The sequence below is a fragment of the Mesoplodon densirostris genome, chromosome 12 (genome assembly GCF_025265405.1).
Source record: "Mesoplodon densirostris isolate mMesDen1 chromosome 12, mMesDen1 primary haplotype, whole genome shotgun sequence".
NCBI classification, from domain to species: Eukaryota; Metazoa; Chordata; class Mammalia; order Artiodactyla; family Ziphiidae; genus Mesoplodon; species Mesoplodon densirostris.
This window is the reverse complement of record NC_082672.1, coordinates 30,982,927-31,010,189: the sequence shown is the minus strand read 5'-3', so window position 1 is coordinate 31,010,189 and position 27,263 is coordinate 30,982,927. Positions and strand designations below refer to the sequence as shown.

At 39.5% G+C, this 27,263-nt stretch overlaps 1 protein-coding gene across 2 annotated transcripts; it reads right to left on the bottom strand.

Annotated features, from left to right (window-relative positions):
• Positions 1 to 545: 545 nt before the first annotated feature.
• On the bottom strand, positions 546 to 25,482 carry LOC132499959 (pantetheine hydrolase VNN2-like). 2 transcript variants are annotated; one of them, XM_060114673.1, is made up of 7 exons: positions 25,270 to 25,482; positions 25,021 to 25,151; positions 10,412 to 10,604; positions 7,953 to 8,241; positions 6,280 to 6,653; positions 4,737 to 4,907; positions 546 to 737 (listed from the first exon to the last, which is right to left on the bottom strand). In XM_060114673.1, exons 1-7 carry the CDS (start codon positions 25,480 to 25,482, stop codon positions 546 to 548), a joined length of 1,563 nt encoding a protein of 520 aa, XP_059970656.1. The 2 variants fall into 2 exon arrangements, with proteins under 2 accessions (XP_059970656.1, XP_059970657.1); XM_060114674.1 differs by lacking the exons at positions 6,280 to 6,653; positions 7,953 to 8,241.
• Between the last annotated feature and the right edge of the window lie 1,781 nt (positions 25,483 to 27,263).

The window sequence follows — 27,263 nt, the reverse complement described above, 5'->3', positions numbered from 1 at the left end:
TCTTCTAGAACATCTCAAAACAACTTTCATTGTTAAGATAAACTTCAACGTTGGAGTTTATGTTTCCAGTGAAACTCCAATGAGTTTATGTTTCCATCTGATTAGAAAGCAAATCCTCCCCAATCATTAGCACAGAAAACTAGATGAGTTCAAACTGTCTTTAATGTCAAATGGAATTCAGTCATAAACGTCTCAATTCCCATCATTACTGTTCTCTCCCAAGGCTACCACTATATTTACAATGTCCCTGAAGCTCTTCACTCTGTTCATGCTCACACACACAAGCACACACAAGCACACACAGCAAATAAGGCTGGAGACAGGATTAATCCTCATTTACATGACCCAAACCTCAATTATACCGTTATACCATACTGTATTATTTCAGCATAGCCAAAAAAGAGGCAAAATTACCATAACACTTAAATATAATCCTTGATGAGAAAAATATATATATTTGGAAATCATTGGTTTATACTGGGGAGCGAGCCATTCAGTTTCTTAGTAAACTTGGGATGCAACAATGAATATGATAAAGTGATGTCCTACACCATCACAGTATTTTGCAAAGCTATGATCATTAATAATGTGTATATTATCAGGTAAGTTGTTGCTGAGTTGCTGGTCCCACCTGAGATGGAACGTACGTCTTTAGTGTACCATCTGCCAAACAGTGACACTGTTAGAATAGGCTCAGATGATCCATTCTTGTTTACCAAACGCCCATCTTTTAGTACCTAAAGAAAAAGTGGGAAAAGTATAGTCAACTTGATTAGAATATACATTACAAGCAGACTCATGATTTTGAAACCATCCTAGATATCATGGTAGGTAAGGGGGCTAGGGCTGGGGTTGGGGCTTGGGGAACATGTGGGAAAGATAGGAAACAGCTATTTTATATGTAAGGAAGACTAGAGCCATTCTAGAGGGTTCAATAATTGAGTTTAAACAATCAGATGTAACCCTTAATGAAAAGTCAGAAATCATCAGTAGCAAAAATTTATTGAGTCCAATTATAAACAAGATAACCAGGAACCAGAGGAACACAAATAACATCCTTCCCTCAAGAAGCTTAAAAGTTAATGGTGAAACTGAGAAGATGCTACATATAAAGGGAGAAATCAGTATATTAGTATATTGCAGAGAGAAACAGGTATGTGCCTAGGAGGTCTGAGAAGGAATAGCTGAACTGCTCTGCTTCCCAAGGTGGGATACAGTCTGCTACAAGGAGCAGTTAGGAATTTCTCCCTGGGGCTGTATGATGGAAGACTTTGTGCCAAGTGGAAATCAAGCAGCAAAGGCTCATTCTGAGACAGCAATGTATGTGACAGATCTAGGCAATGTGCTTTCTCACTCCAATTTGGTTAGAACAAGTTGTGTGCTGGAGCCAGTGGTGTGTAAGCTCACAACAACAGACTGTTAAATCTTCAGGAACTTTGACAGCTGGTTGTTAAACATGGTTGTTCTTGAAATTGATGGTGGTGAGAATATTTACATCATGATAACTGGCAAATGCCACAAATCGGAGCTTTTCTTTTTCTTCCTCAGAGAGTGGCTTGTTACAATTTACAGCACATCACTAGCTGGAGTTGAAGATTATTGAAGAGGAGACTAAGCCATATGGTCAAAGAGAACTGTAGGGATCGGATTTGTGAAAGCCATGAATGATCAGATCTATCCTGAAGGCAAGAAGCTTCTCTGTAAGGGAGTAATGTATGCAAAGTAATGGAACAAGAATAGAAAAAAACACAAATAGACAACAGATAGAACAAGAATTAAAGAAAATGAGTTCATCATCAGTTGTGAGAAGGACAGTTTGGATGGGGAAGAACTTAGAAGGTGAGAAATTAGATACTTTATAACTAGAAGTAGAAAATACCTAAATATCCTCGAAGGTGATTATTGTGGTGACACACGCACACAAATACATAGCTCACTGACAAGTCGTCAAACACACAACCTGTTGGTAATTAAATGAACAAATATAAAATGTTAAATGTTCATTGTTTATTAAGTGTTTCTTGTTTCTAAAGAGTCCCTTGTTTATTAAATTGTTCGTTAAAGAACAAAAATGAAATAACAGAGGTATATTTCAAATTGCATTTGAGTGAAAGTTTGAAACAAGTTAAACACAAATATTTAGTTTTCTTGTGACTTTTCATCAATATAGTAAAATTGTGTCTATTTTGACCTCTTTGGAATTAATTGTTCCACATCGGTGATTGTCCCTTGGGTTCTAGTTAGAACTTAGCATTTTTACTGTTTTCTTGTTACAAATTTTCCTAAAATATACTATATAATTAACTGGCCTTCTATGTTACACTCAAGATAATTTGACCTTTTTGACTATTCCCTTAAACTGGTAGTTTTTACCCACCAAAATCACCTGTAGGACTATGAAAAATATAGGTCTCATCCCCAGAGATTCTGATTTACTGTATCTACAGTGGAACCTGGCCTCCTACTCCTCCAGTCTGTCTGCACATTGATGTATACTTACATGATGCTCAGTACATGTGGCCTAATTCTGGCAAGCTTTTCCTCCAGTTGTTGATGAACTTGGTTAACTAGGTAACCTTTTGAGGTAAGTACCTAAAAATATATCCTGATACTTGTATAATGCTCCACTGTTCACAAAGTGCTTTCACATGCATTACCAAATCAGTGAGGAAGATATTCTCCCCATTTTACAGGTAGGAAATTCAGAGGTTAACTGACTTGCACAAACTTACATAACTACATAGTTGTAGAGGCCACACTTCTGATAATATACCAGAGTTAACCTAAAATGTTAAAGCAAGATGTTTCCCACAGTTGTGGTGATGGTCAATGACACTTCATGCTCTTAGCGTAGAACTAAGGATGGGGAAAAGATAGGCAATGAATATGTTGGAATCTCTGCAGAAGTGATCCTCAAAGATAATGTGGAAATATGTGTTGATGGAGAGTCCAGCAGTCAAGGAAACTGGGGAAATACTCAGGAAGACATGGTCAGTGTGACTCATGTAAAAAACTTGTCATCTATGGTAGGGGTCCCCAACCCCCAGGCCACGGACTGGTAATGGTACCAGTCCATGGACTGTTAGGAACTGGGCAACACAGCAGGAGGTGAGTGGCGGGCAAGTGAGCGAAGCTTCATCTGTATTTACAGCCACTCCCCATCACTCGTGTTACCGCCTGAGCTCCACCTCCTGTGAGAATCTAATGCCGCCGCTGATCTATTTTTTAAAATCGTACTCAGAAAATTAGATTGTGTGCTAAATTTAAATGGCAGGGCTTTACAAGATATAGTGCACCCATACCTAAGCTTACCTGGGTGAACCCTACTCTCCCATCTTTGACTTCCTTGAATTGGCCCCTGAAACTTTCAGTTCATTTACACATATTTGTGCCACTCTAGCCAACTTTCAACTACAGGATTTGAGCTCCAGACCCCTTACTTCAGATCTGATCAAGATTTTCTGTAGTTGGCATTTAAGCTTTTATTCCAGCCTCAATTTGCTCATGAGATTCTGCCTAACTGGGTTCTATGGCAGCCAAGGATTCCCATTCTCTGGGTTTCCCAGCCTTAAGGCTGCATTGTATGTTGAACTATTGGTATTACAGAATTAAATATTTTTATAAATATGACCAATTCCAATCTGATTAAACAGGCAGACACAGATATACGACCATAAGCAATCTGCAATTTTAAAGATTTCCTTGCTTGATGTTTTGGATTACTTAACTTAGATCCTATTTTTCTTTTATAAAAAAAATGCAGTGATTTCACTTTAGGTTCTGAAACTCTGCCACTGTTTGTCACAGTTCAGTGAAGACATTAAGGGCCAAACTTGTAGAGTATGTGTATGTACATGTGTATATGTGCCATGTACTGACTAGAAGATACAAACCTACAGAATCTTAATTTTAATTTGAGACTAGTTTAATTTGTGGATTAATTGGCTATGGCCACTATGGTTTATGAAATAAATATTTGATTTTCTGTTTGTCTCCACATGTGACAAAAAGAAACTAAAAATCTGTAAGTAAATATTCTGCAATGAATGTTGCCTCAGGCTCATAGGGTCTAGGTATCTTATGGTGTTATTCCAACAAAGTGTCATCACTTTAGAATTAGTTGCTGTATGTTGCAAAAATGGTCACAAAAATTTCCCCTCCTTTATCCATACCCTTTTCAGTATGATTTTACAGCTCTTCCCATTGAGAGTTCTGCAGCATTTATTTCTCCACCCTTTGAATCTACCTTGGTCATGTGACTTGCTTTGGTAGATGAGATATTTGCAAACATGTTGCAAGAAGAGACTTGAAAAGAACTGGCCTATTGTGTCTTTCCCTATTTATGCTCTTGGACTCCTTAATCTAACATGTGAACAAGACAAGGCTTTCTGGAAGATGAGGGACCACAGAGGGAGAGTGGCCCCAATCATCCCACCTCTCCAAGACTATGCCATCACAAACCAGCCAGCCCCAACTAACCCACCTGCTAGCGGCAGATGCATGAATGAGCTCAGCCAAGATCAACTGAGCCTCTTCTAGTCCAGAAGAACAGCCAAGCTACACCCAGTTCACATCACCAACCACAAAATCAGGGCTAAAGAAATGGTTATTGTGTAAAACCATGAAATTTTGAGGAGTCTGTTACACAGCAAAAGTTAACAGATACAGTTGTCATAGCCTGTTTTATTTGACTTCAGAAAACAGATAAAATGAAGACACTCTTAAAGTTATCCTACCTCAAATTTTCCAGGTGCCAGATTGATTTTAGTAAGTAGCACTTCAGGGAAAACATACTCCGTTCTAAATGTGCCACTTAGGGAGAACATTTCATATCTTGTCAGAGCAGTGTCTACTGGCTGTCCACAAGTTGTCAGATTAGTGGATTTACATTTCACCATCGTGCATACCTGTGTAGAAGAGACGCACATGAAATGCAATGTCTTGCATCTAAGTTACTTGTACTAGAACTGTTGACTCAGTTTATAAACGTAGCAAAGTAAATATTTTCACCATCTGATAAAGGGATTTGGATCATATAATTACCTGCTTTATTGAAAATGGCAAATGATTAAGAACCAACCCCCACTTCCTGGGTAACTAGCGGGATTGAAAGAAAGAAGCCAGTTTAAAACTAGATTTGTAATAGGAAAGAACAAATCCACTCCATACTGGATCTGTTTCTTTTTATTTAAACCTTTGTAGTCTACTGCTTTTGCTACAAGTTAATCACTAAAGGCATGCTGCCTATAAGCTTTAAATTATACATAATGAACCATCTCTGAGAATCCTGCCTTTCATGTAATGATCTAAAATACCTTTGTTTAGCTCACAGGAAACTTCCAGACCAGGCACACCTATGAATGGCTACAGGAAGGAAAAAATAAACACATCCCCTCCAGAGTCTGACTGGAATTAGGATTTTACCCCCTCCCCATTTAGTGTAAAAGAAGCCTGAATTCTACCTCAGGGAAGATGGTTCTTTGGGACACTAGTCTACCATCTTCTCAGTCTGCTGGCTTTCCAAATAAAGTCACTATTCCTTGTCCCAACAACTCATCTCTCAATGTATTGGTCTGTCATACAGCAAGCAGTACAAGCTTGGACTTGGTAACAGATATAAACCATTAGTCTGGCATGTCAGATGATGGCATTTGGCCCAAGAAAGTAGAGGTATTTGGGCAACAGGAGTACAAAAGCCAAAAGGATGATTAAAATTTTGACCATCTCTCTTTTTTTTTTCATATCTGTTTCCTTAGGAGAAGGTAGTGAGGCACAGAGTAAAATAAGAAAAAACAAATGCATAGCCAACATTATACAAAAAGTTTAAAAAATTTGTCACTGGAAGGGCATGAAATGATCAGGGCATTTGGTTATGAGAGAAGTTAAAATAAAAGTTATATCCCTACTTATTGTTGGTTTTAAAAGTTAAAACAAGACTTTATATTCAGATGTGTCAACAAAGCTACTTAAAGAAGGCTTCTTGAAGTTCACTTCAATATGTAAACTAGTTTCATTAGTCAAATAGAAAATCAGCATCGTCAGGCTAATGTATTCTTTTAATGTGCTCAAAGCAAGCAATCAATGATACTTAGCCCCCCTGCAAATATCACATGATTAATCCCAAAGTGTGTGTGTGTGTGTGTGTGTGTGTGTGTGTGACACTGGCAATGCATGCAGTCATGCCAAGGAAAAGCATTTGGCTCCCTGGGACAAATATGAAAACTTAACCCCGGAATTTACTGACATCCAAACACTCCCTTTCTCTCGAGCTGAGATTACCTGCCAATACTCTCTTCTCCTTCGGCCATGAAGTCCAGCAAAAGCGCCTAGAACATACACTTCATTCTCCTCTTTTCCTAACATTCTGTAGCTTAAATGACAGCACAGCTCATTTCGACAGACTGTAAGGTTTCCTGCATTTTCAAAGAGTTCTGTGAAGTTGAACTCATCCCGGGAAATAAAGCCCCTAAAGGAGTTTTTCTGTCCTGGGAATGGTTTGACGGTGGTGGCGTAGGCACTCCAATTCACAGCTGGTGGGTAGGTCGGAGAGTTTCGGGGATACGAATCCACCTCTGCAAAGAGGATCTTTCCCAACTCTGTTTCCATATCATAATGGTATGCTTTGGGAGAGTGTGGCGCATAGATACCACTGCCTGTGAATGGAAGACAAGTCTTTTAAAAACAAAAAGCAAACCCAACACCACCAGTTTCCCCATCAGAATTGAGCATGTGGTCATGTCACAAGATTAGTCACAATGAGAAAGCACAAGGCACTGAACACCTAAGTATAATACTTCTCCTATTCTCTACTGGAGGAGGTTAAACTACATGATCAGTGGTCTCATTTCAAATAAACTTTGAATATAATTTACTAGCATTATAGAAAATTAAGCCAAATATTAAAATCATTGTACTCAGGCATTCCTGAGAGGTAGGGAAGTTAATACAAAACTCCCTCCCATTCTCCATTGTGGTGGTTTTCAAATATGTTCCAAAATTCTTCAACACTCCTTTCTCCAATGGGTGGATCTAATTCCCTTCACTTTGAGTGTGGGCTTGACTTAGCGACATACTCCTAATCAATAGAACATGGTAGAAATAATGGTTTGTGACTGGTCATTAATGGCGATGCAGCTTTCCTCTTTCTCTCTCTCTCTCCATCTCCCTCTCTCTCTCCCTCTTTCTCTCATTACTTGTTCTGGAAGAAGCCAGCTGCCATGTCAAAAGGATACATCACACAGCCCTATGGACAGACCCATGTGCAAGAAATGAAGGTCTCCTCTCAACACCCACTGAGAAAGAGAGGAACCCTATCGATAGCCGTATGAGTGAGCCATCCTGGAAGCAGGTCCGCCAGCCCCAATCAAGCCTTCAGATGACATTTAGCCCAGCCAACAGTTTAATGTAACCTGAAGAGATGGCCTGAGCCAGGACCACCCAGCTAAGCTACTCCCAAATTCCTGACCAACACAAATTGTAAGATAATAAATGTTTATTGTTTTTAAGCTGCTTTCACATTTTACTTTTAAAGCAATTTGTTATACAGCAACATGTCAATAATACACTACTCTGCCTTGCCAGTTATAGAGCATATCTTATTTATTTCCCTGCTTTGCCCCGTACTATCTCGTGGCCTTTGGCAAGTTACTTGCATTTTTGTGTGTCTCAGTTTTCTAATATGCAAAATTGGAATGATAGTACTTAGTGCATACGTAGAGTTGTTGTGAGGATAGATGAAATAATACACATAAAAGTCTTAACACAGCCATAGCTATTATAATCAAGCAGTAGCTTTTCTTTTCTTCTTCCTCTTTTTTTTTTTTAATGAAAGGATACAAACATAGTGAGAAGTCCCAATGAAGAACCAAAAAATTACAACAGGTCATATCTGAGGCACAAGTTTCTCTGCATTTAGAAATATAATCGGCAAACCACATCTGGTCATGAATTACCTGTCATTTTTAGGCTGACATTATGTGTGTTGGCCACAAGAAGATTAACTCTCATTCCCATTGCCCAAGCTGAATGAAATTCAATAGCTGTCAAAAAGGGCAAAACATTCATCCAAGCTGTGGGAAACAATATGGTGTCCACGTGGAAATCTTTCACCAGGGTCACAGCAGGATCATGGAAGAGAATATCAAAGCATGTGAAAATGCCAAGCTTTCCAAAGGAGGTGTTGAAAGTCACCAACTCCGGCTTTTCGGGGACATCAAACTGAAGCTCAGAGTAGAGGTGGTACTATAACAAACACACAGGATAAAACCAGGAAAGGCTTGTTTATTGAAGAGGTGACACATGAAAACTCTCCAAGTTAGTAATTTTGAGATTTGACAATGCTCAATAGCAGGAAATCTATAGAAGGTGAATGCCTCTGGTGACTGGAAGTTAATTTCCAAAGAAAAATACGAAGAAATATAGTCTCTCTCACTCCCTCTCTCCCTCTCTCTCTCTCTCTATCTTTCCCTCTCTTTCTCTCTCTCTCCCTCCCTCCCTCTCCTTATCTTCCTCCCTCTCTCAATCAGGAGCCAAATACCTCCCCATAAATCCTAAACACTATGTGCTTCTTGAAAGCTGAAGACATACATCATTTTTCTTTGAGTCCCTGATACCTATAAACATAATAGATGCACAATAAATATCTATTAATCAGATGAGGGAGGCCCTCTCCCTCTTTACAGTATTCCATCCAAAGTAATTTCAGGGACTCTTACCCAGCTTTCAAAATTGTTGCTAAAAATAAATATTTTATTTCATTCTCTCTGATTTCTTCCAAGTAAACTTGAGAAATGAACCTAGTCTAACTTAATAATCAGGGTCAACAGCTTAATAAAATGCTTTGCAAAGTAGGAAAGACTGAGGGTTGGAAGCCAGACTATTAAAACTTCTCTCTAAATTTATTTTCTACCTAAAAAAAATTTTAATTGAAATTTACTAGCATTTTAAGAATTGATTGACAAAAGTACTCTTATCAGATCCATATGTCAGAGAACATGGGTCACGAACTGTTCTGAGGTACCCTGATGGAAGAGTGAGAGCTTCTCACTTTAGGATGACCCAGGTCCTCATTAGCTGTCCACATCCAGTGCACTGTGTCATCCTGCCATTTACTGAGCCTGGATAAATGGATTGACCGACTATGCTACCAGTTTAACTAGGTCAACACTTACAGAATGGAAGAGTAGCTGCAAAGAAAGAGCCTTTAAAAATGATACTCACAATGCAAACACAGTCTCAGAAACAAGGAAAATGGAAGTACTGACATTTCTATTTCCAGTCTGAGACACATTTTTGAGAACACAGAAGTTTAATTACATATAAAAACAAGTTGTGGGGCTTCCCTGGTGGTGCAGTGGTTGAGAGTCTGCCTGCCAATGCAGGGAACACGGATTCGTGCCCCAGTCCAGGAAGATCCCACATGCTGCGGAGCAGCTGGGCCTGTGAGCCATGGCCGCTGAGCCTGCGCATCCGGAGCCTGTGCTCTGCAACGGGAGCGGCCACAACAGTGAGAGGCCCGTGTACCACAACAACAACAAAAAGCCAAGTTGTGAAATCCGCAAGTTTATGAAGAAAACTTTTTGAAAGTTTTGAGTTTTATTTATAAATACACAAATAAACACACAAATAAATATAAATATATTTTATTTTGAGGACTCATGTTAAAATTTTTTTTCCATATAGAGGTATATGATCAAAAACATTTGAAAGTCATTGGCTCAATGTCACTCCTCTTGAGTAATATTTATTTTTCCCTAGGAATTCCAGGAGATAATTTCTCCAGTCAGAAGATTTTGAAGCCACAATTAAGATGCTTAGAAAAAAATATGGGAGAGGAAAAGGGACATTCACACTGACCTGCACATCCCATAACCATTTAAAAGGTCAGCCTCTCTCCCGGTCCAATTTAGTATAAAATTATGACTTCAGGTTATTTTACTCTTTCAATTCAGATTTTAAAGTAAAAAATTTATGTTTTGACCTTAAATCAATAAGAGGATAATTAAATTAACTGGTGTAGAAACTAAAAGAGAAAGATCATTTTTGTGACTTGATAGAAAGCAGGGAAATTAACTTCCATGCAACTGATTCATACGATGTGAAAACATCTTTTATCATTTCAAAATTAAATGGTATCCAGACTACAGTCATCTCAGTATCTTTTATATCAATATGAAAATTACTTGTTTTATATATGCAAAAACTTTATCTCAATCCTGGACTATTACCAAACCTTTCTTACAGGTCTCTGCCTACAATTTTTTCCACATTTCTAAAGTGTCATTTTCTTTATTGCTCGCTTTAAAAAAAAATCTTGGTAACATTGTGTTATAAGAGAATGAAGCTCTAACTCTTAAACACAGCATCCACCCCCTCATAGCAGGCTCCATATTACACACCCACACCCTCTTACCTTGTGGTAACGTGCCACCAGCTTTCCCTTTGCATCATACACCACGTTGGTGTTGTATTGATAATGGCCATTTGGAGGACACGCAGAGTCATAGGAATTACATGGCTTTTTGTCCCCAATATTTGCCAAGACATAGATAGAGTTGTTCTTGGCCAGGCAGCTGAGTCTTCTTTGTACTGGTGTATGACCAAATCTAAATCCAATTTTAATTAAGACTTTTCAGTAAGTCAGACAGAGAAAGACAAATACTGTATGATATAACTTATATGTGGAATTTTAAAAAGTCAAACTTGTAGAAACAGAAGATAGAATGGTGGTTACTAGCAGCTTGATTGTGGGGAACTGGGGAGATGCAGTTTAAGGGTACAAACTTGCAACTAATAGATAAATAAGTCCTGGAGACTGAATGCATAACATAGCGCTTATAGTCAACAATCCTGAATGATAAACTTCAAAGTTGCTGTGAAACTGGATCTTAATTGTTCTCATACAAAAAAGAAATGATAATTGTGTGACATGATAGAGATTATATGTAGAAGTCACAAATTGTGCCTAACCTTGATGAATTTTTTCCACATTGTATCTATTTCTCCAGCAATTTATTATTCACACTCCTGCATCAACAGTTGTCATCTCTCTACTAGATCATTCCATCAGCATGCAAATATGCTCTAGTACCTCTCATCTACAAACAAAATAAAATAAAAACGTCTCTTGACCCCCATGCCCCTCTACTTTATGCCCCATTCCTTAGGTCCATCTTACAACAAAACTCCCTGGAAGAGCTGGACAGTTTGCTATCCTCAGCCCATCTTCTCCCGTTCTCTTTAGAAGTGCTCAGATCAGCTTTCATTGCTATCATCCCACCCGACAACTCTCTCTAATGCTGATGATGACATCCACATGATATCATCATCACGTGAAATCTTGTGATCTTGTGCTACTTACCTGCAGCAGTTGACACAGTTACTTACACCCTCCTCCCGGAATCACTTCACCTTGCTTATTGGACCCCACGCTCTCATTCTCCTACTCACTGGGTGCTTTTCTCCATCTCCTTTTCTGGTTCCTCTTCATGTGCACTGAGTCTAAACACTGCAGTTTCTTATAGCTCAAGCATTAGATTTCTTCTCTAACTCACTCCATGGGTGAACTCATCACGGTGTTAAAAAATTTTTTCTCGGGACTTCCGGGGAAGATAGCAGAAGAGTAACACGCGGAGATCACCTTCCTCCCCACAGATACACCAGAAATACAGCTACACGTGGAACAACTCCTACAGAACACCTACTGAACGCTGGCAGAAGACCTCAGACCTCCCAAAAGGCAAGAAACTCCCCACATACCTGGGTAGGGCAAAGCGGAGAGATTCCCGCACAGAGGATCGGTGCCGACCGGCACTCACCAGCCCGAGAGGCTTGTCTGCTCACCCGCCAGGGCAGGCGGCGCTGGAAGCTGAGGCTCGGGCTTCGGTCAGAGAGCAGGGAGAGGACTGGGGCTGGCGGCGAGAACTCAGCCTGAAGGGGGCTAATGCGCCACAGCTAGCCGGCAGGGAGTCTGGGAAAACTCTGGAGCTGCCGAAGAGGCAAGAGACTTTTTCTTCCCTCTTGGTTTCCTAGTGCGCGAGGAGAGGGGATTAAGAGCGCTGCGTAAAGGAGCTCTACAGACGGGCGCGAGCCGCGGCTGAAAGCGCAGAGCCCAGAGACAGGCGTGGGATGCTGGGGCTGCTGCTGCTGCCGCCAAGAGGCCTGTGTGCGAGCGCAGGTCACTGTCCACACTGCCCTTACGGGAGCCTGTGCAGCCCGTCACTGCCGGGGTCCCGGGATCCAGAGACGGCTTCCCTGGGAGAACGCACGGCGCGCCTCGGGCTGGTGCAACGTCACGCCGGCCTCTGACGCTGCAGGCTCGCCCCACACTCCGTGCCCCTCCCTCCCCCCCGGCCAGAGTGAACCAGAGTCCCTGAAGCGGCTGCTCCTTTAACCCTGTCCTGTCTGAGCGAAGAACAGACGCCCTCCGGCGACCGACACGCAGAGGCGGGGCCAAATCCAAAGCTGAGACCCGGAAGCTGTGAGAACAAAGAAGAGAAAGGGAAATCTCTCCCAGCAGCCTCAGAAGCAGCAGATTAAAGCTCCACAATCAACTTGATGTACGCTGCATCTGTGGAATACATGAAGACAACAAATCATCCCAAATTGAGGAGCCAGGAGTCAGTGCTGTGCCTCTGAGGTGGGAGAGCCAACTTCAGGACACTGGTCCACAAGAGACCTCCCAGCTCCACATAATATCAAATGGCGAAAATCTTCCAGAGATCTCCATCTCAACATCAACACCCAGCTTCACTCAACGACCAGCAAGCTAGAGTGCTGGACACCCTATGCCAAACAACTAGCAAGACAGGAACACAATGTCACCCATTAGCAGAGAGAATGCCTAAAATCATAAAAAGTCCGCAGACACCCCAAAACACACCACCAGACGTGGACCTGCCCACCAGAAAGACAAGATCCAACCTCATCCACCAGAACACAGGCACTACTCCCCTCTACCAGGAAGCCTACACAACCCACTAAACCAACCTTAGCCACTGGGGACAGACACCACAAACAATGGGAACTACGAACCTGCAGCCTGCAAAAAGGAGACCCCAAACACAATGACATAAGCAAAATGAGAAGACAGAAAAACACACAGCAGGAGAAGGAGCAAGATAAAAACCCACCAGACCTAACAAATGAAGAGGTAATAGGCAGTCTATCTGAAAAAGAATTCAGAATAATGATAGTAAAGATGATCCAAGATTCTATTTCCAAGATCCAAAATCTTGGAAATAGAATAGACAAAATGCAAGAAACAGTTAACAAGGACCTAGAAGAACTAAAGATGAATCAAGCATCAATTAAAAACACAATAAATGAAATGAAAAATACTCTAGATGGGATCAATAGCAGAATAACTTGAGGCAGAAGAACGGATAAGTGAGATGGAAGATAAAATAGTGGAAATAACTGATGCAGAGCAAAATAAAGAAAAAAGAATGAAAAGAGCAGAGGACAGTCTCAGAGACCTCTGGGACAACATTAAATGCACGAACATTCGAATTATAGGGGTTTCAGAAGAAGAAGAGAAAAAGAAAGGGATAGAAAATATTTGAAGAGATTATAGTTGAAAACTTCCCTAATATGGGAAAGGAAATAGTTAATCAAGTCCAGGAGGCACAGAGAGTCCCATACAGAATAAATCCAAGGAGAAATACGCCAAGACACATATTAATCAAACTGTCAAAAAATAAAAACAAATAAATCATATTTAAAGCAGCAAGGGAAAAACAACAAATAACACACAAGGGAATCCCCATCAGGTTAACAGCTGATCTCTCAGCAGAAACTCTACAAGCCAGAGGGGAGTGGCAGGACATAATTAAAGTGATGAAGGAGAAAAACCTGCAACCAAGATTACTCTACCCAGCAAGGATCTCATTCAGATTTGATGGAGAAATTAAAATGTTTACAGACAAGCAAAAGCTGAGAGAGTTCAGCACCACCAAACCAGCTTTACAACAAATGCTAAAGGAACTTCTCTAGGCAAGAAACACAACAGAAGGAAAAGACCTACAATAACAAACCCAAAACAATTAAGAAAATGGGAATAGGAACATACATATCGATAATTACCTTAAATGTAAATGGACTAAATGCTCCCACCAAAAGATACAGATTGGCTGAATGGATACAAAAACAAGACCCATATATATGCTGTCTACAAGAGACCCACTTCAGACCTAGAGACACATACAGACTGAAAGTAAGGGGATGGAAAAAGATATTCCATGCAAATGGAAACCAAAAGAAAGCTGGAGTAGCAATTCTCATATCAGACAAAATAGACTTTAAAATAAAGACTACTAGAAGAGACAAAGAAGGACACTACATAATGATCAAGGGATCGATCCAAGAAGAAGATATAACAATTGTAAATATTTATGCACCCAACATAGGAGCACCTCAATACATAAGGCAAATACTAACAGCCATAAAAGGGGAAATCGACAGTAACACACTCATAGTAGGGGACTTTAACACCCCACTTTCACCAATGGACAGATCATCCAAAATGAAAATAAATAAGGAAACACAAGCTTTAAATGATACATTAAACAAGATGGACTTAATTGATATTTATAGGACATTCCATCCCAAAACAACAGAATACACATTTTTCTCAAGTGCTCATGGAACATTCTCCAGGATAGATCATACCTTGGGTCACAAATCAAGCCTTGGTAAATTTAAGAAAATTGAAATTGTATCAAGTATCTTTTCCAACCACAATGCTATGAGACTAGACATCAATTACAGGAAAAGATCTGTAAAAAATACAAACACATGGAGGCTAAACAATACACTACTTAATAATGAAGTGATCACTGAAGAAATCAAAAAGGAAATTAAAAAATACCTAGAAACAAATGACAATGGAGACACGACGACCCAAAACCTATGGGATGCAGCAAAAGCAGTTCTAAGAGGGAAGTTTATAGCAATACAATCCTACCTTAAGACACAGGAAACATCTCGAATAAACAACCTAACCTTGCACCTAAAGCAATTAGAGAAAGAAGAACAAAAACATCCCAAAGTTAGCAGAAGGAAAGAAATCATAAAAATCAGATCAGAAATAAAAAGAAATGAAGGAAATGATAGCAAAGATCAATAAAACTAAAAGCTTGTTCTTTGAGAAGATAAACAAAATTGATAAACCATTAGCCAGACTCATCAAGAAAAAAAGGGAGATGACTCAAATCAATACAATTAGAAATGAAAAAGGAGAAGTATCAACTGACACTTCAGAAATACAAAAGATCTTGAGAGATTACTACAAGCAACTCTATGCCAATAAAATGGACAACCTGGAAGAAATGGACAAATTCTTAGAAATACACAACCTGCCAAGACTGAATCAGGAAGAAATAGAAAATATGAACAGACCAATCACAAGCACTGAAATTGAAACTGTGATAAAAAATCTTCCAACAAACAAAAGCCCAGGACCAGATGGCTTCGCAGGTGAATTCTATCAAGCATTTAGAGAAGAGTTAACACCTATCCTTCTGAAACTCTTCCAAAATATAGCAGAGGGAGGAACACTCCCAAACTCATTCTACGAGGCCACCATCACCCTGATACCAAAACCAGACAAGGATGTCACAAAGAAAGAAAACTACAGGCCAATATCACTGATGAACATAGATGCAAAAATCCTCAACAAAATACTAGCAAACAGAATCCAACAGCACATTAAAAGGATCATACACCATGATCAATTGGGGTTTATTCCAGGAATGCAAGGATTCTTCAATATACGCAAATCAATCAACGTGATACACCATATTAACAAATTGAAGGAGAAAAACCATATGATTATCTCAATAGATGCAGAGAAAGGTTTCGACAAAATTCAACACCCATTTATGATAAAAACCCTGCAGAAAGTAGACATAGAGGGAACTTTCCTCAACATAATAAAGGCCATATATGACAAACCCACAGCCAGCATCGTCCTCAGTGGTGAAAACCTGAAACCATTTCCACTAAGATCAGGAACAAGACAAGGTTGCCCACTCTCACCACTCTTATTCAACATAGTTTTGGAAGTTTTAGCCACAGCAATCAGAGAAGAAAAGGAAATAAAAGGAATCCAAATTGGAAAAGAAGAAGTAAAGCTGTCACTGTTTGCAGATGACATGATACTATACATAGAGAATCCTAAAGATGCTACCAGAAAACTACTAGAGCTAATCAATGAATTTGGTAAAGTAGCAGGATACAAAATTAATGCACAGAAATCACTGACATTCCTATATACTAATGATGAAAAATCTGAAAGTGAAATCAAGGAAACACTCCCATTTACCATTGCAACAAAAAGAATAAAATATCTGGAATAAACCTACCTAAGGAGACAAAAGACCTGTATGCAGAAAATTATAAGACACTGATGAAAGAAATTAAAGATGATACAAATAGATGGAGAGATGTACCATGTTCTTGGATTGGAAGAATCGACATTGTGAAAATGACTCTACTACCCAAAGCAATCTACAGATTCAATGCAATCCCTATCAAACTACCACTGGCATTTTTCACAGAACTAGAACAAAAAATTTCACAATTTGTATGGAAACACAAAAGACCCCGAATAGCCAAAGCAATCTTGAGAACGAAAAACGGAGCTGGAGGAATCAGGCTCCCTGACTTCAGACTATACTACAAAGCTACAGTAATCAAGGCAGTATGGTACTGGCACAAAAACAGAAAGATAGATCAATGGAACAGGATAGAAAGCCCAGAGATAAACCCACGGACATATGGTCACCTTATCTTTGATAAAGGAGGCAGGAATGTACAGTGGAGAAAGGACAGTCTCTTCAATAAGTGGTGCTGGGAAAACTGGACAGGGACATGTAAAAGTATGAGATTAGATCACTCCCTAACACCATACACAAAAATAAACTCAAAATGGATTAAAGACCTAAATGTAAGGCCAGACACTATCAAACTCTTAGAGGAAAACATAGGCAGAACACTCTATGACATAAATCACAGCAAGATCCTTTTGGACCCACCTCCTAGAGAAATGGAAATAAAGACAAAAATAAACACATGGGACCTAATGAAACTTAAAAGCTTTTGCACAGCAAAGGAAACCATAAACAAGACCAAAAGACAACCCTCAGAATGGGAGAAAATATTTGTAAATGAAGCAACTGACAAAGGATTAATCTCCAAAATTTATAAGCAGCTCATGCAGCTCAATAACAAAAAAACAAACAACCCAATCCAAAAATGGGCAGAAGACCTAAATAGACATTTCTCCAAAGAAGATATACAGACTGCCAACAAACACATGAAAGGATGCTCAACATCTTTACTCATTAGAGAAATGCAAATCAAAACTACAATGAGATATCATCTCACACCAGTCAGAATGGCCATCATCAAGAAATCTAGAAACAATAAATGCTGGAGAGGGTGTGGAAAAAAGGGAACACTCTTGCACTGCTGGTGGGAATGTGAATTGGTACAGCCACTATGGAGAACGGTATGGAGGTTCCTTAAAAAACTACAAATAGAACTACCATATGACCCAGCAATCCCTCTACTGGGCATATACCCTGAGAAAACCATAATTCAAAAAGAGTCATGTACCAAAATGTTCATAGCAGCCCTATTTACAATAGCCCAGATATGGAAACAACCTAAGTGTCCATCATCGGATGAATGGATAAAGACGTTGTGGCACATATATACAATGGAATATTACTCAGCGATAAAAAGAAACGAAATTGAGCTATTTGTAATGAGGTTGATGGACCTAGAGTCTGTCATACAGAGTGAAGTACATCAGAAAGAGAAAGACAAATACTGTATGCTAACACATATATATGGAATTTAAGAAAAAAAAATATCGTGAAGAACATAGGGGTAAGACAGGAATAAAGACACAGACCTACTAGAGCATGGACTTGAGGATATGGGGAGGGGGAAGGGTAAGCTGTGACAAAGCAAAAGAGCGGCATGGACATATATACACTACCAAACGTAAGGTAGATAGCTAGTGGGAAGCAGCCGCATAGCACAGGAAGATCAGCTCGGTGCTTTGTGACCGCCTGGAGGGGTGGAATAGGGAGGGTAGGAGGGAGACGCAAAAGGGAGGGGATATGGGAACATATGTATATGTATAACTGATTAAATTTGTTATAAAGCAGAAAAAAATTTTTTTTAAATTAAAAAAAGTTTTTTTCTCCCTCTTAGTGGTAATTTTCTTTTCTTTTCATAAAGGAAGTTTATTCTTTTATTATTTCCAAAAATAATCCAGCTCCTAAAGTCTTGAAGTTTAAGATGTATTTTGGAATTTGTTTCTTGGTAGTTGGGGAATAGCCAAATGAGTTTTCCTTCTGATGTGAGGGCGGAGGTAGGGGTCTCAGTGTGTTAGTGGTGGTAATCCGAAATACAGACATATTATCTGGGTGGTGCAGGAATGGAACACCACTGGAACTCCCCTGGAAATGGTAGTGCTGTGAGCCATTAGACCAAGGCCAGCTCTGAGTGCCCTGACGTTTGGAAGCCCATACTCTGAAGATACCAAGATAACTGACAAATAAATAGCAGACTACAACAGAAGGGACATCATTCTTACCTTTGTGACTCTCTTTTTAGCTGTAACTCTGTGGCCTTATGTTATGCAAAGCGGTCTATAATTCTTATCTTTGGAGATGAAAGGAGTATGAACAGAAATTTTTGCAGGGCTTATAGAAAATTTGACTACTGTGCCTTTACAATGAATTTAATAACTTTATTGTTGGAAGCCATCCTGGAGCCATCGCACCATGACAAAGTCATGAAGCAACGGAAGGCGAAACTGCAAGGCAGCGCCGTGCCAGGAAGGTGGACTACAGCTCTGTTGTTATGTTTTATGATAATAAATTTACATATAGGGGCAATTTTGGGGGGATGTTGCTCCACGTGAAGAAAAAATTCCTCTAGGACTCCCCCTCCTGAAACTACCACAGAATGGGAAGTACCCACTAAAGCCCCGGGGAAATAGGTAAAGAATTAAGAACTTGGAAATAAAGGGATGTTTTTATGAAAAACACCCTCTATTATGGAGTTATGGCCATGGGCCGGAGTTCCTGATGACATAGGAAATTTATGGTTCTATTATAAAGGAAGATTAATTATAAAAAAGCAAATGACTAGAGCAGAATCGGTTGCTAGGATAGGGAGAAAAACACTGTCTCAGTTGAAGGAAACAACGAGAAAGAGCATGCAGGATATATTGTAAATATTTTCGTGGAACCATTGTAAAAGTTTGCCCATGCAAGAAGAGAAATAGGAACAAGTAGCTCCAACTTTTACAATTAAAATAATCATATAACTGCTTGGCTTGGTTACTAAGAAATAACCTGTGATTAATGGGAACTTAGGGAAATATTTTAATAGGACATCTAGAAACTAGGGGATATTTTTTAAAAAAATCTTTATAGAATATTTTGAGATTTGATTGTGCTAAGATTGTTTGGCCACGTACCTGGTAATGTAATCAACTATAATATATAAACCTGTGATTGTAAACAATAAAGGAGAGGATGAGAGAGAGAAACATGCAATGCTGATACTTTAAGAAGTGTAATAGATTTATTTCCTTTGCCGACTCTATCCATCCCTCAGGTATCCCTGGACTGGCTGGAGCTGGACTCCGGCACTTTATATGATGAAGCTAACTTTCCTACTATAGAAATACCTTTAAAAAGTTTATGTTTAAGGACATAAAAATGTGCTTGACAGTGAGTGCCTAGAACAGTGCCACTAAAGGGAAATCCTAACTAAGAAGGTACATTTCTGTACCAGAGCTGTGTTGTAACCACCCTTTGGGCCTTCTGCTGGAAAAGTAGAATCAAGTCTCAAATAATGTCTTTTTAATTATATCCTATAATCTTACAGATGTAGGACAGTACTGTATCATACCTCTGTGAATGTAAAATATCTTGTACCTGCTTTATGATACACAGTAGTGATCATGCTTTATCAGATCTATTTATAATGATGTTATTCTAGAATGTTTTCTTTCCAGATGATGATTGAGGAGCTAATAAAGAAAATGGTGTCAGGTACCACAACAGTAACAGAACTTTGCTGTTTTCTGAGGTTTTGATTTTTACCTTTTTTTTTTTAATGGATTGTGCTATATGTCTCTATAATTTTGTTCAGATGACTGCAGAACCTAGAAAAGCTGTTGCTGCTATTGATGCATAAAATACTGCTCTTGGTCTTTTTATATAAATAAATACATCTATATATATATATATACATATATATGTATATACATAAAATTGGAATTTTTGGAAACTTTAGCTGTGCTGTCAACTTTGGAAAAAGTATCCCAGTTGTACTGTGCTGGGTTGGCACTGTACAGAAATTAACATCTATATTGGTCTAGAAATGTTAAAACATAAGTTTTTCCATTTGTACAGGGGTAACACACTGTATTAAATATGTAAGGTCTTATCTACATGGGTTTTATTACAGAAACTAACAAAGTATTCTCTAAATAAAAATAAAAATACAAAAATTAAAATGTGCTTGAAAGGTCTCTATTTTTACCCCAAATAAAGAATATGGAGAGTGTTTTTTAATTTTTGTGGTTTCATCTGTGAATAGGTAACTCTTTGAGACATTTCTGCTTCCACTGAGGACCAAGATTCTTTGCTCTTTGACATTTACTGACCAATGTGGAGTTGGCAATATACTTATTGATAAGTTATTAAGCTTACTTGAGAATAGTCATACTAAATGTGAAAGGAACAGAGTGAGAGCCATGTCAGGGTATCTTTTTAAAACTAAATATGATTATCAATATTTAAAAATGCAACTTTACTATTCTTGCATAGATGATAGATATTGTGTCTTATTTCCTAAAGCTTAATAGGTTTGAACATGGAGTTTATTTATAGAAGGCAAATAAAAGGAAATTTATAAAAGTGAATGTCTGAATAGAATGATGATAAACTTATCCATCCTATAAACTACATTATTACATTAGTTTCATTAAGAGCAATGTGATTTGAAAAAAAGGTCTGTCTTAGGCTTCCCTGGTGGCACAGTGGTTAGGAATCCACCTGCCAATGAAAGGGCATGGGTTTGAGCCCTGGTCTGGGAAGATCCCACATGCCGTGGAGCAACTAAGCCCGTGTGCCACAACTACTGAGCCCGGGTGCCACAACTACTGAAGCCTGTGCACCTAGAGCCCATGCTCCACAACAAGAGAAGCCACTGCAGTGAGATGCCTGCGTACCGCAACGAAGAGTAGCCCCCGCTCACTGCAACCAGAGAAAGCCCACGTGCAGCAACAAAGACCCAACACAGCCAAAAATAAATAAATTAAATAGATAAATTTATATTTTTTAAAAAAGGCCTGTATGTGAGAAGATTACTGTGGACCTAGATTTACTTAGGAGATATTTATAGATGGTTCCTCATTTGAGCTGCCACTGCTAAAGCACATCCCCAACCTCACCAATGAGAATCTAGTAAGATTCACCTTTGATTTTTACAGCACAATTATGTGTTTTGGAGCTTGCGTTTAACAGGCAGTCTGAATTCAAACCTCAGATGCTTCTTTATCATGACTGCACTTCCTGCTTCCTTACTGTAGCTCTTTATACATTTGCTGGTTTCATGGGTGAATGAGTGAATGCATGAATGAAAAGGGATGGATTGATAGTTACTCTTACCCAGGTTAGTAAATCTGATTTAAAAATTTTTTCTCCCTGACTTTTTCCCTCCAACCCTGACCTTGTCTTTCATGCCAGACTCGAATATGCAACTGCCAAGGTTATATCTCCAGTTGGATATCTATTAAATCACAGCTCAAACTTCAGATGCACAAAACTGATTTCCTGAGTTCCATCCCAGACTTTCTATTCTTTCAGTGCTCCTGTAACGGAGAGGACCCTATGGGACCTTCCCAAGACAGACTCCCCCCATCCTCCATGTGTCCTCTACCTGCCTCTTTTTTTGTGGAAAAGCTTTAGTCTCCCAGGCCTCCCCTGAGTCACAAAAAAATGGCTCAAGAATTAATGATTGGAAGAATGTAAACACATAGTAACAAAAAAATAGCAGTTGGGCGGGGAGAACTGGTAACGATTTAAATAATAGATTAGCTCTACAGCAGAGTCACAGAATCTTTAGTTCCTCCCCAAAGAACATAAATAACAGAGTCTGACACACATTCCTCAATTGTTTTGCAGATACTAAAATCCCCACCAGATCGAAGACGCTAACTGCATGATGACCATGAGCATATAACCCCCAGACTGGCTGGAGCCTGAGGATAGATGATGTTAACCCCTGTGACATCACCCTGTTACCTCACCATCAACCAATCAGAGAACTGTGCAAGAGCTGATCACACACCCTGCCACTCTCTCCCTCACCTTGCCTTTAAAAACCCTTCTCTAGGGCTTCCCTGGTGGCACAGTGGTTGGGGCTCCGCCTGCCGGTTCAGGGGACACGGGTTCGCACCCCAGTCTGGGAGGATCCCACGTGCCGCGGGGCGGCTGGACCCGTGGGCCATGGCCTCTGGGCCTGCGTGTCCGGAGCCTGTGCTCCGCAATGGGAGAGGCCACAGCAGTGAGAGGCCCGCGTACCGCAAAAAAACAAAACAAACAACAAAAAACCCTTCTCTAAAATCCATCGGGGAGTTTCGGTCTTTTGAGCATTAGCTGCTTGTATGTCTTGCTTGGCCCTGCACCTTCCTTCACCACAGCCCGGTGCCAGTACATAGGCTTTACTGTGCCTGGGCAAGTGGACACAAGTTTGGTTCAGTAACACTCCCTATGTCTGTAAATGGCAATTCCACGCCTACAACTGCTCAAGCCAAACATTTGGGAGTCCCTCTTTGTTTGTTTGTTTGTTTTCTTTTGTTTTCTGGTCGTGCCGAGTGGCCTATGGGATCTTGGTTCCCTGACCAGGGATTGAACCTGTGGTCCCTTCAGTGGAAGCACGGAGTCCTAACCACTGGACTGCCGGGGAAGTCCCATTAGCAGTAATCTTTTGATGTTGGGCTACCTTGCTTGTTTTTTCCTTTGGGGGGGTTGCAAAAACTCCTATATATCTTGGCTCCTACCTTACCTCTTTGGAACTGTCCAAAGAGGTATCTGAGGGGCTGTATCCCCAGCTAAAGTCCTTTGTAAAGCCCCAAAGAAAACATAATTGTCAACTATTAGGTTGTGCTTTTTTTTTTTCAGTCAGCATCCCTATTCTTATCTCCAAATGACATTCTATATAATAAATGAGTTTGTTTACATCTGTCTTCTCCCACTAGAATATTCATAAGCCACAGGGAGGGCAAAGACTTTGTTTTAATAAGTGTTATATCTCCTATTCTTAAAATAGTATCTGGCACACAGTAGATGCTCAATAAGTAATAGTTAAATGAATTAAATGTAACTGTATTGGGTGACAACGCAAACCCATTTTCTGTCAAAATTTCTTTTTTCTAGTGTAGAGCTATGAAAGAAGTATTTACTAACCATATGGAATAGATCTCGCCCCCAACCTTCACCAGTTTCCACAGCTACTGTGATATTTGACTAGTCCATAAATTTGCAACATATGTTGTTTTTAACAGGAAGTCCATCTTCCAATCCTACTGTGAGAAGAAAACAAATGGGTTGTCCCCCTTCTCAAAACTTCTAGGCAGAAAGACTGTCCCGGGCTTCCTTGGTGGTGCAGTGGTTGAGAATCTGCCTGCCAATGCAGGGGACACGGGTTCGAGCCCTGGTCTGGGAACAGCCCACCTGCCGCAGAGCAACTAGGCCCGTGAGCCACAACTACTGAGCCTGCACGTCTGGAGCCCGTGCTCCGCAACAAGAGAGAAAGAGACAGTGGAAGGCCCATGCACCGCGATGAAGAGTGGCCCCCGCTCGCCGCAACTAGAGAAAGCCCTCACACGGGAACGAAGACCCAACACATCCAAAAATAAATAAATAAATGTATTAAAAAAAAAAAAAAAAAAAAAAGACTGTCCAGCTATTGCCCCTTTTCTTCCACAAAAGTGTTTCTTACAAACATCATAGGAAGCATCAGCTCAGAACAGGAACTATTGGCAAGTGGAGCGGGTGACTGTCATGTAACCCGATATTCTCCTCGTTGCGCGGTTAGTCTCTTTAGAGCTGAGAAAAGCCATTTTCTGATAACCCTTATATAAAATTTACACTAACCAGGAGTGCCTCAAAAAGCGTGGTATCCATAATCCTCCAGCAAGAGCATGGCAAAGGGACATTTAACAAACTTAATTTGAGGTACAAGAGTGAGAGAAAGTGCAAGAGGGTAAGAGATGGTGAGAGGATTTGAGAGTTGAGAAAGAACGTGTGAAAGAGTGAGGGACTTTTTACTGCCATTATGGAAGTGTGCAATCCATGCCTCAGTAATTCAAGCCTTAGTAGATAGTAGGAGTTATATGTTAAATATACACACATATATTAAATATTTTACATTAGAAAGTTTCTGGATTACTTTTTCCCAGGAAAATTAGCTTTATGAGCCTAGGAAAATGCAAAGTTTCAAAACATAAAGTCTCACTAGAAAGTAGATAGTGAGGTCTTTCTGCCTGGGAAACAGATTCTAGAACAGAGAGACTGTGAATTGAAATATACTACCTTCAATAGAGACCTTGGAATATTTTCCAAACACAACCCCGTGTCCACTTCAGAAATTAATTTTCATGAGAAATTAATATTCATGAGATCGTGTTCCCCTTAGTTTCTAGTCCCAGTAATATATATTTTTATATTTCTCCAAATTTAATAAAGATACTAGATTATAAATAATTGTTAAATGGCATCTAGGTACAATTTTAAAAAAATCTAATGAATGCCGATATATATATATATATATATATATATATATATATATATATATATATAAATATAAAACAAAAACATACACCACATACATGATCATTCAGGATTTATCATTTTGCTGAAGCGAACATGTACATTTTAGAGAACCACAGCACTTTTGTACAAACAACTAGGATAACTCAAATACCTGTGTGGGTCTTGACATGGAATCCAGTTCACCAGAGGATCTGGAATATCCTCCAGATAAGGGAAAATGGTTTCCCTGGTAAATTTCCATCCATAAATTGCATCTTCTGGTGTCACAATGATCTGAGCACCCTGTTGAAAACAAGTTAAATCAAAATTATTTCTCTATGTATGTAGACTATTCAACACTCCAATCTTCACCAGCTCTCATGCCCCTCATAAATTATGATTAGCAGAAATAAAAGCATACCTGTTCAGCAGCCTGCTTAATTGCTCTCTCCAGAATATCTATATTCTTGTTCATGAGGTGCAAGGCATCATCCTGAGAAACATGTGTTTCTGTGTGATTTGGCAATATGACAGCATGTTCATATACTGCAGCTTTGAAAGTATCCAAAGCACTGACATGCAGAATAATTAGGGCAAAAACTGCCACGGAGGTTTGAAAAGAGGAAATGATCATGGTCAAGGTCTAGCGAGTTCTGCAAGTGAAAGAACATTCATGTAGTATTTATAAAGGAAGGAACATTTAGGTAACATTACTGCCAGCTCTTATTTTACAATCTCATGAATATTATGCCTTATCATTTTGCAGGAAAAAAATTCAGTTCCCTGAATACAATCAAAAAGTATTACAAGGATTGTACATGTACTATGGATGAGATTTAATGTCAAATTTCAAAAAGACAAAATTCAAATATAGTACAGTTGTACCCTTTTATTAATAGAAAGAAAATAGTAACTAAATTAACTCTCATGTGAAGAACCATAATACAACAAATCTCATTTATTAAATTACAAAAACTAGATAATAATTTTTTTCTGTTCTGTTGACAGATCTACATCATGTTCATTTTTAGAAGAGAAGAAAAAATTTTAAAGTATTTACTACTAGGAAAATGCAATACACGGCAATATTGGGAACAAAATTCACCCAAGTCAACACTCTGACTTACCTATTAAAGACTCTGAACTTGCACCCCATATAAACAAGATTTTGTGTCCAGTTTGCTCACTGCTGCATCCTTAGTACCCAAAGCACTGATCCTCCGGATACTGGTCCCTGGTGTTTGGCCGGAGGAGAAATCAAGAACTTCTGCTAAGGGGGCCCCAGCCCTCCGGGGACCAAGCCTCCTTCCTCCCCCACGCCTTTCCTCACCAGCCCTCTCTCCTTCCTTCCTTTCTTCCCTCCTTCCCCCTTTCCTTCCTTTCTTTGGAGATAGATGGAAGGGGAGGGAAGCATCTCACTCCGGCTGGTGATTATAAAGATCATCTCTATTATAACCCAGATAAGATGTAATTTTCATTTTTGTTAGAGGCAAATAACCACATAAATGAGCTTTTAAAAAAAACGTGTATGTTATGTGATCTCTGATAACCTCCTAGGACATCCATATTCTCCCTTCCCCAGTCCCAATCCTATCACACAAGAGTTTAGTGGGGTTTTTCGGTTTTCGATTTTGTTTTTTAATCTGAGTCTCTTCATTCAAATACTTTTAGACGGCATAGAAGAGTAGAAACAAATGAATAAAATTCTTTTATGTTTTCTCTCATACTGAGATAAAAGTCTTGATATAGGTGAGATCCAAGGGCTATAAACGAAGTCTGCTCATATCTTCTGCTTTGAATAGAAATTTTTAGTAAAGAAATAACTTCTTACCTCTATAGAATAGCAAACTGAAAATAATTTTTAGAAAAATGGTCAAGGCTTTTAGTGGATAATGTGAAGGGAAAGAGATTTTTATAATCTATTTTTATATAGTAGATTATGAGTGCCTTTAGAGTCTACAGAGCATGTAATGCAAATGCCCACACTTTACAGGACAGGAACCTGAAGCATAGAGAGGCAGAGTGACTTAGAGCAGGGCATAGGACTTTTCAGTCCTGATTCCAGAATCTTCCCCAATACCCAAGACATCATGCACGAGTCTGTACTCTGGTTTAATGTCTGCATCCAAGTGTCTGGACACTCACTTGCATTTTTTTTTGAATTTATTTTTTGCTGCATTGGGTCTTCATTGCTGCACACTGGCTTTCTCTAGCTGTGGAGAAGGGGAGCTACTCTTCATTGCGGTGTGCGGGCTTCTCATGGCGGTGTCTTCTCTTGTGGCTTGCGGACTCTCGGGCGCAGGCTCAGTAGTTGTGGTGCACGGGCTTAGTTGCTCCGCGGCATGTGGGATCTTCCCGGACCAGGGCTTGAACCTGCGTTCCCTGCACTGGCAGCAGGATTCTTAACCACTGTGC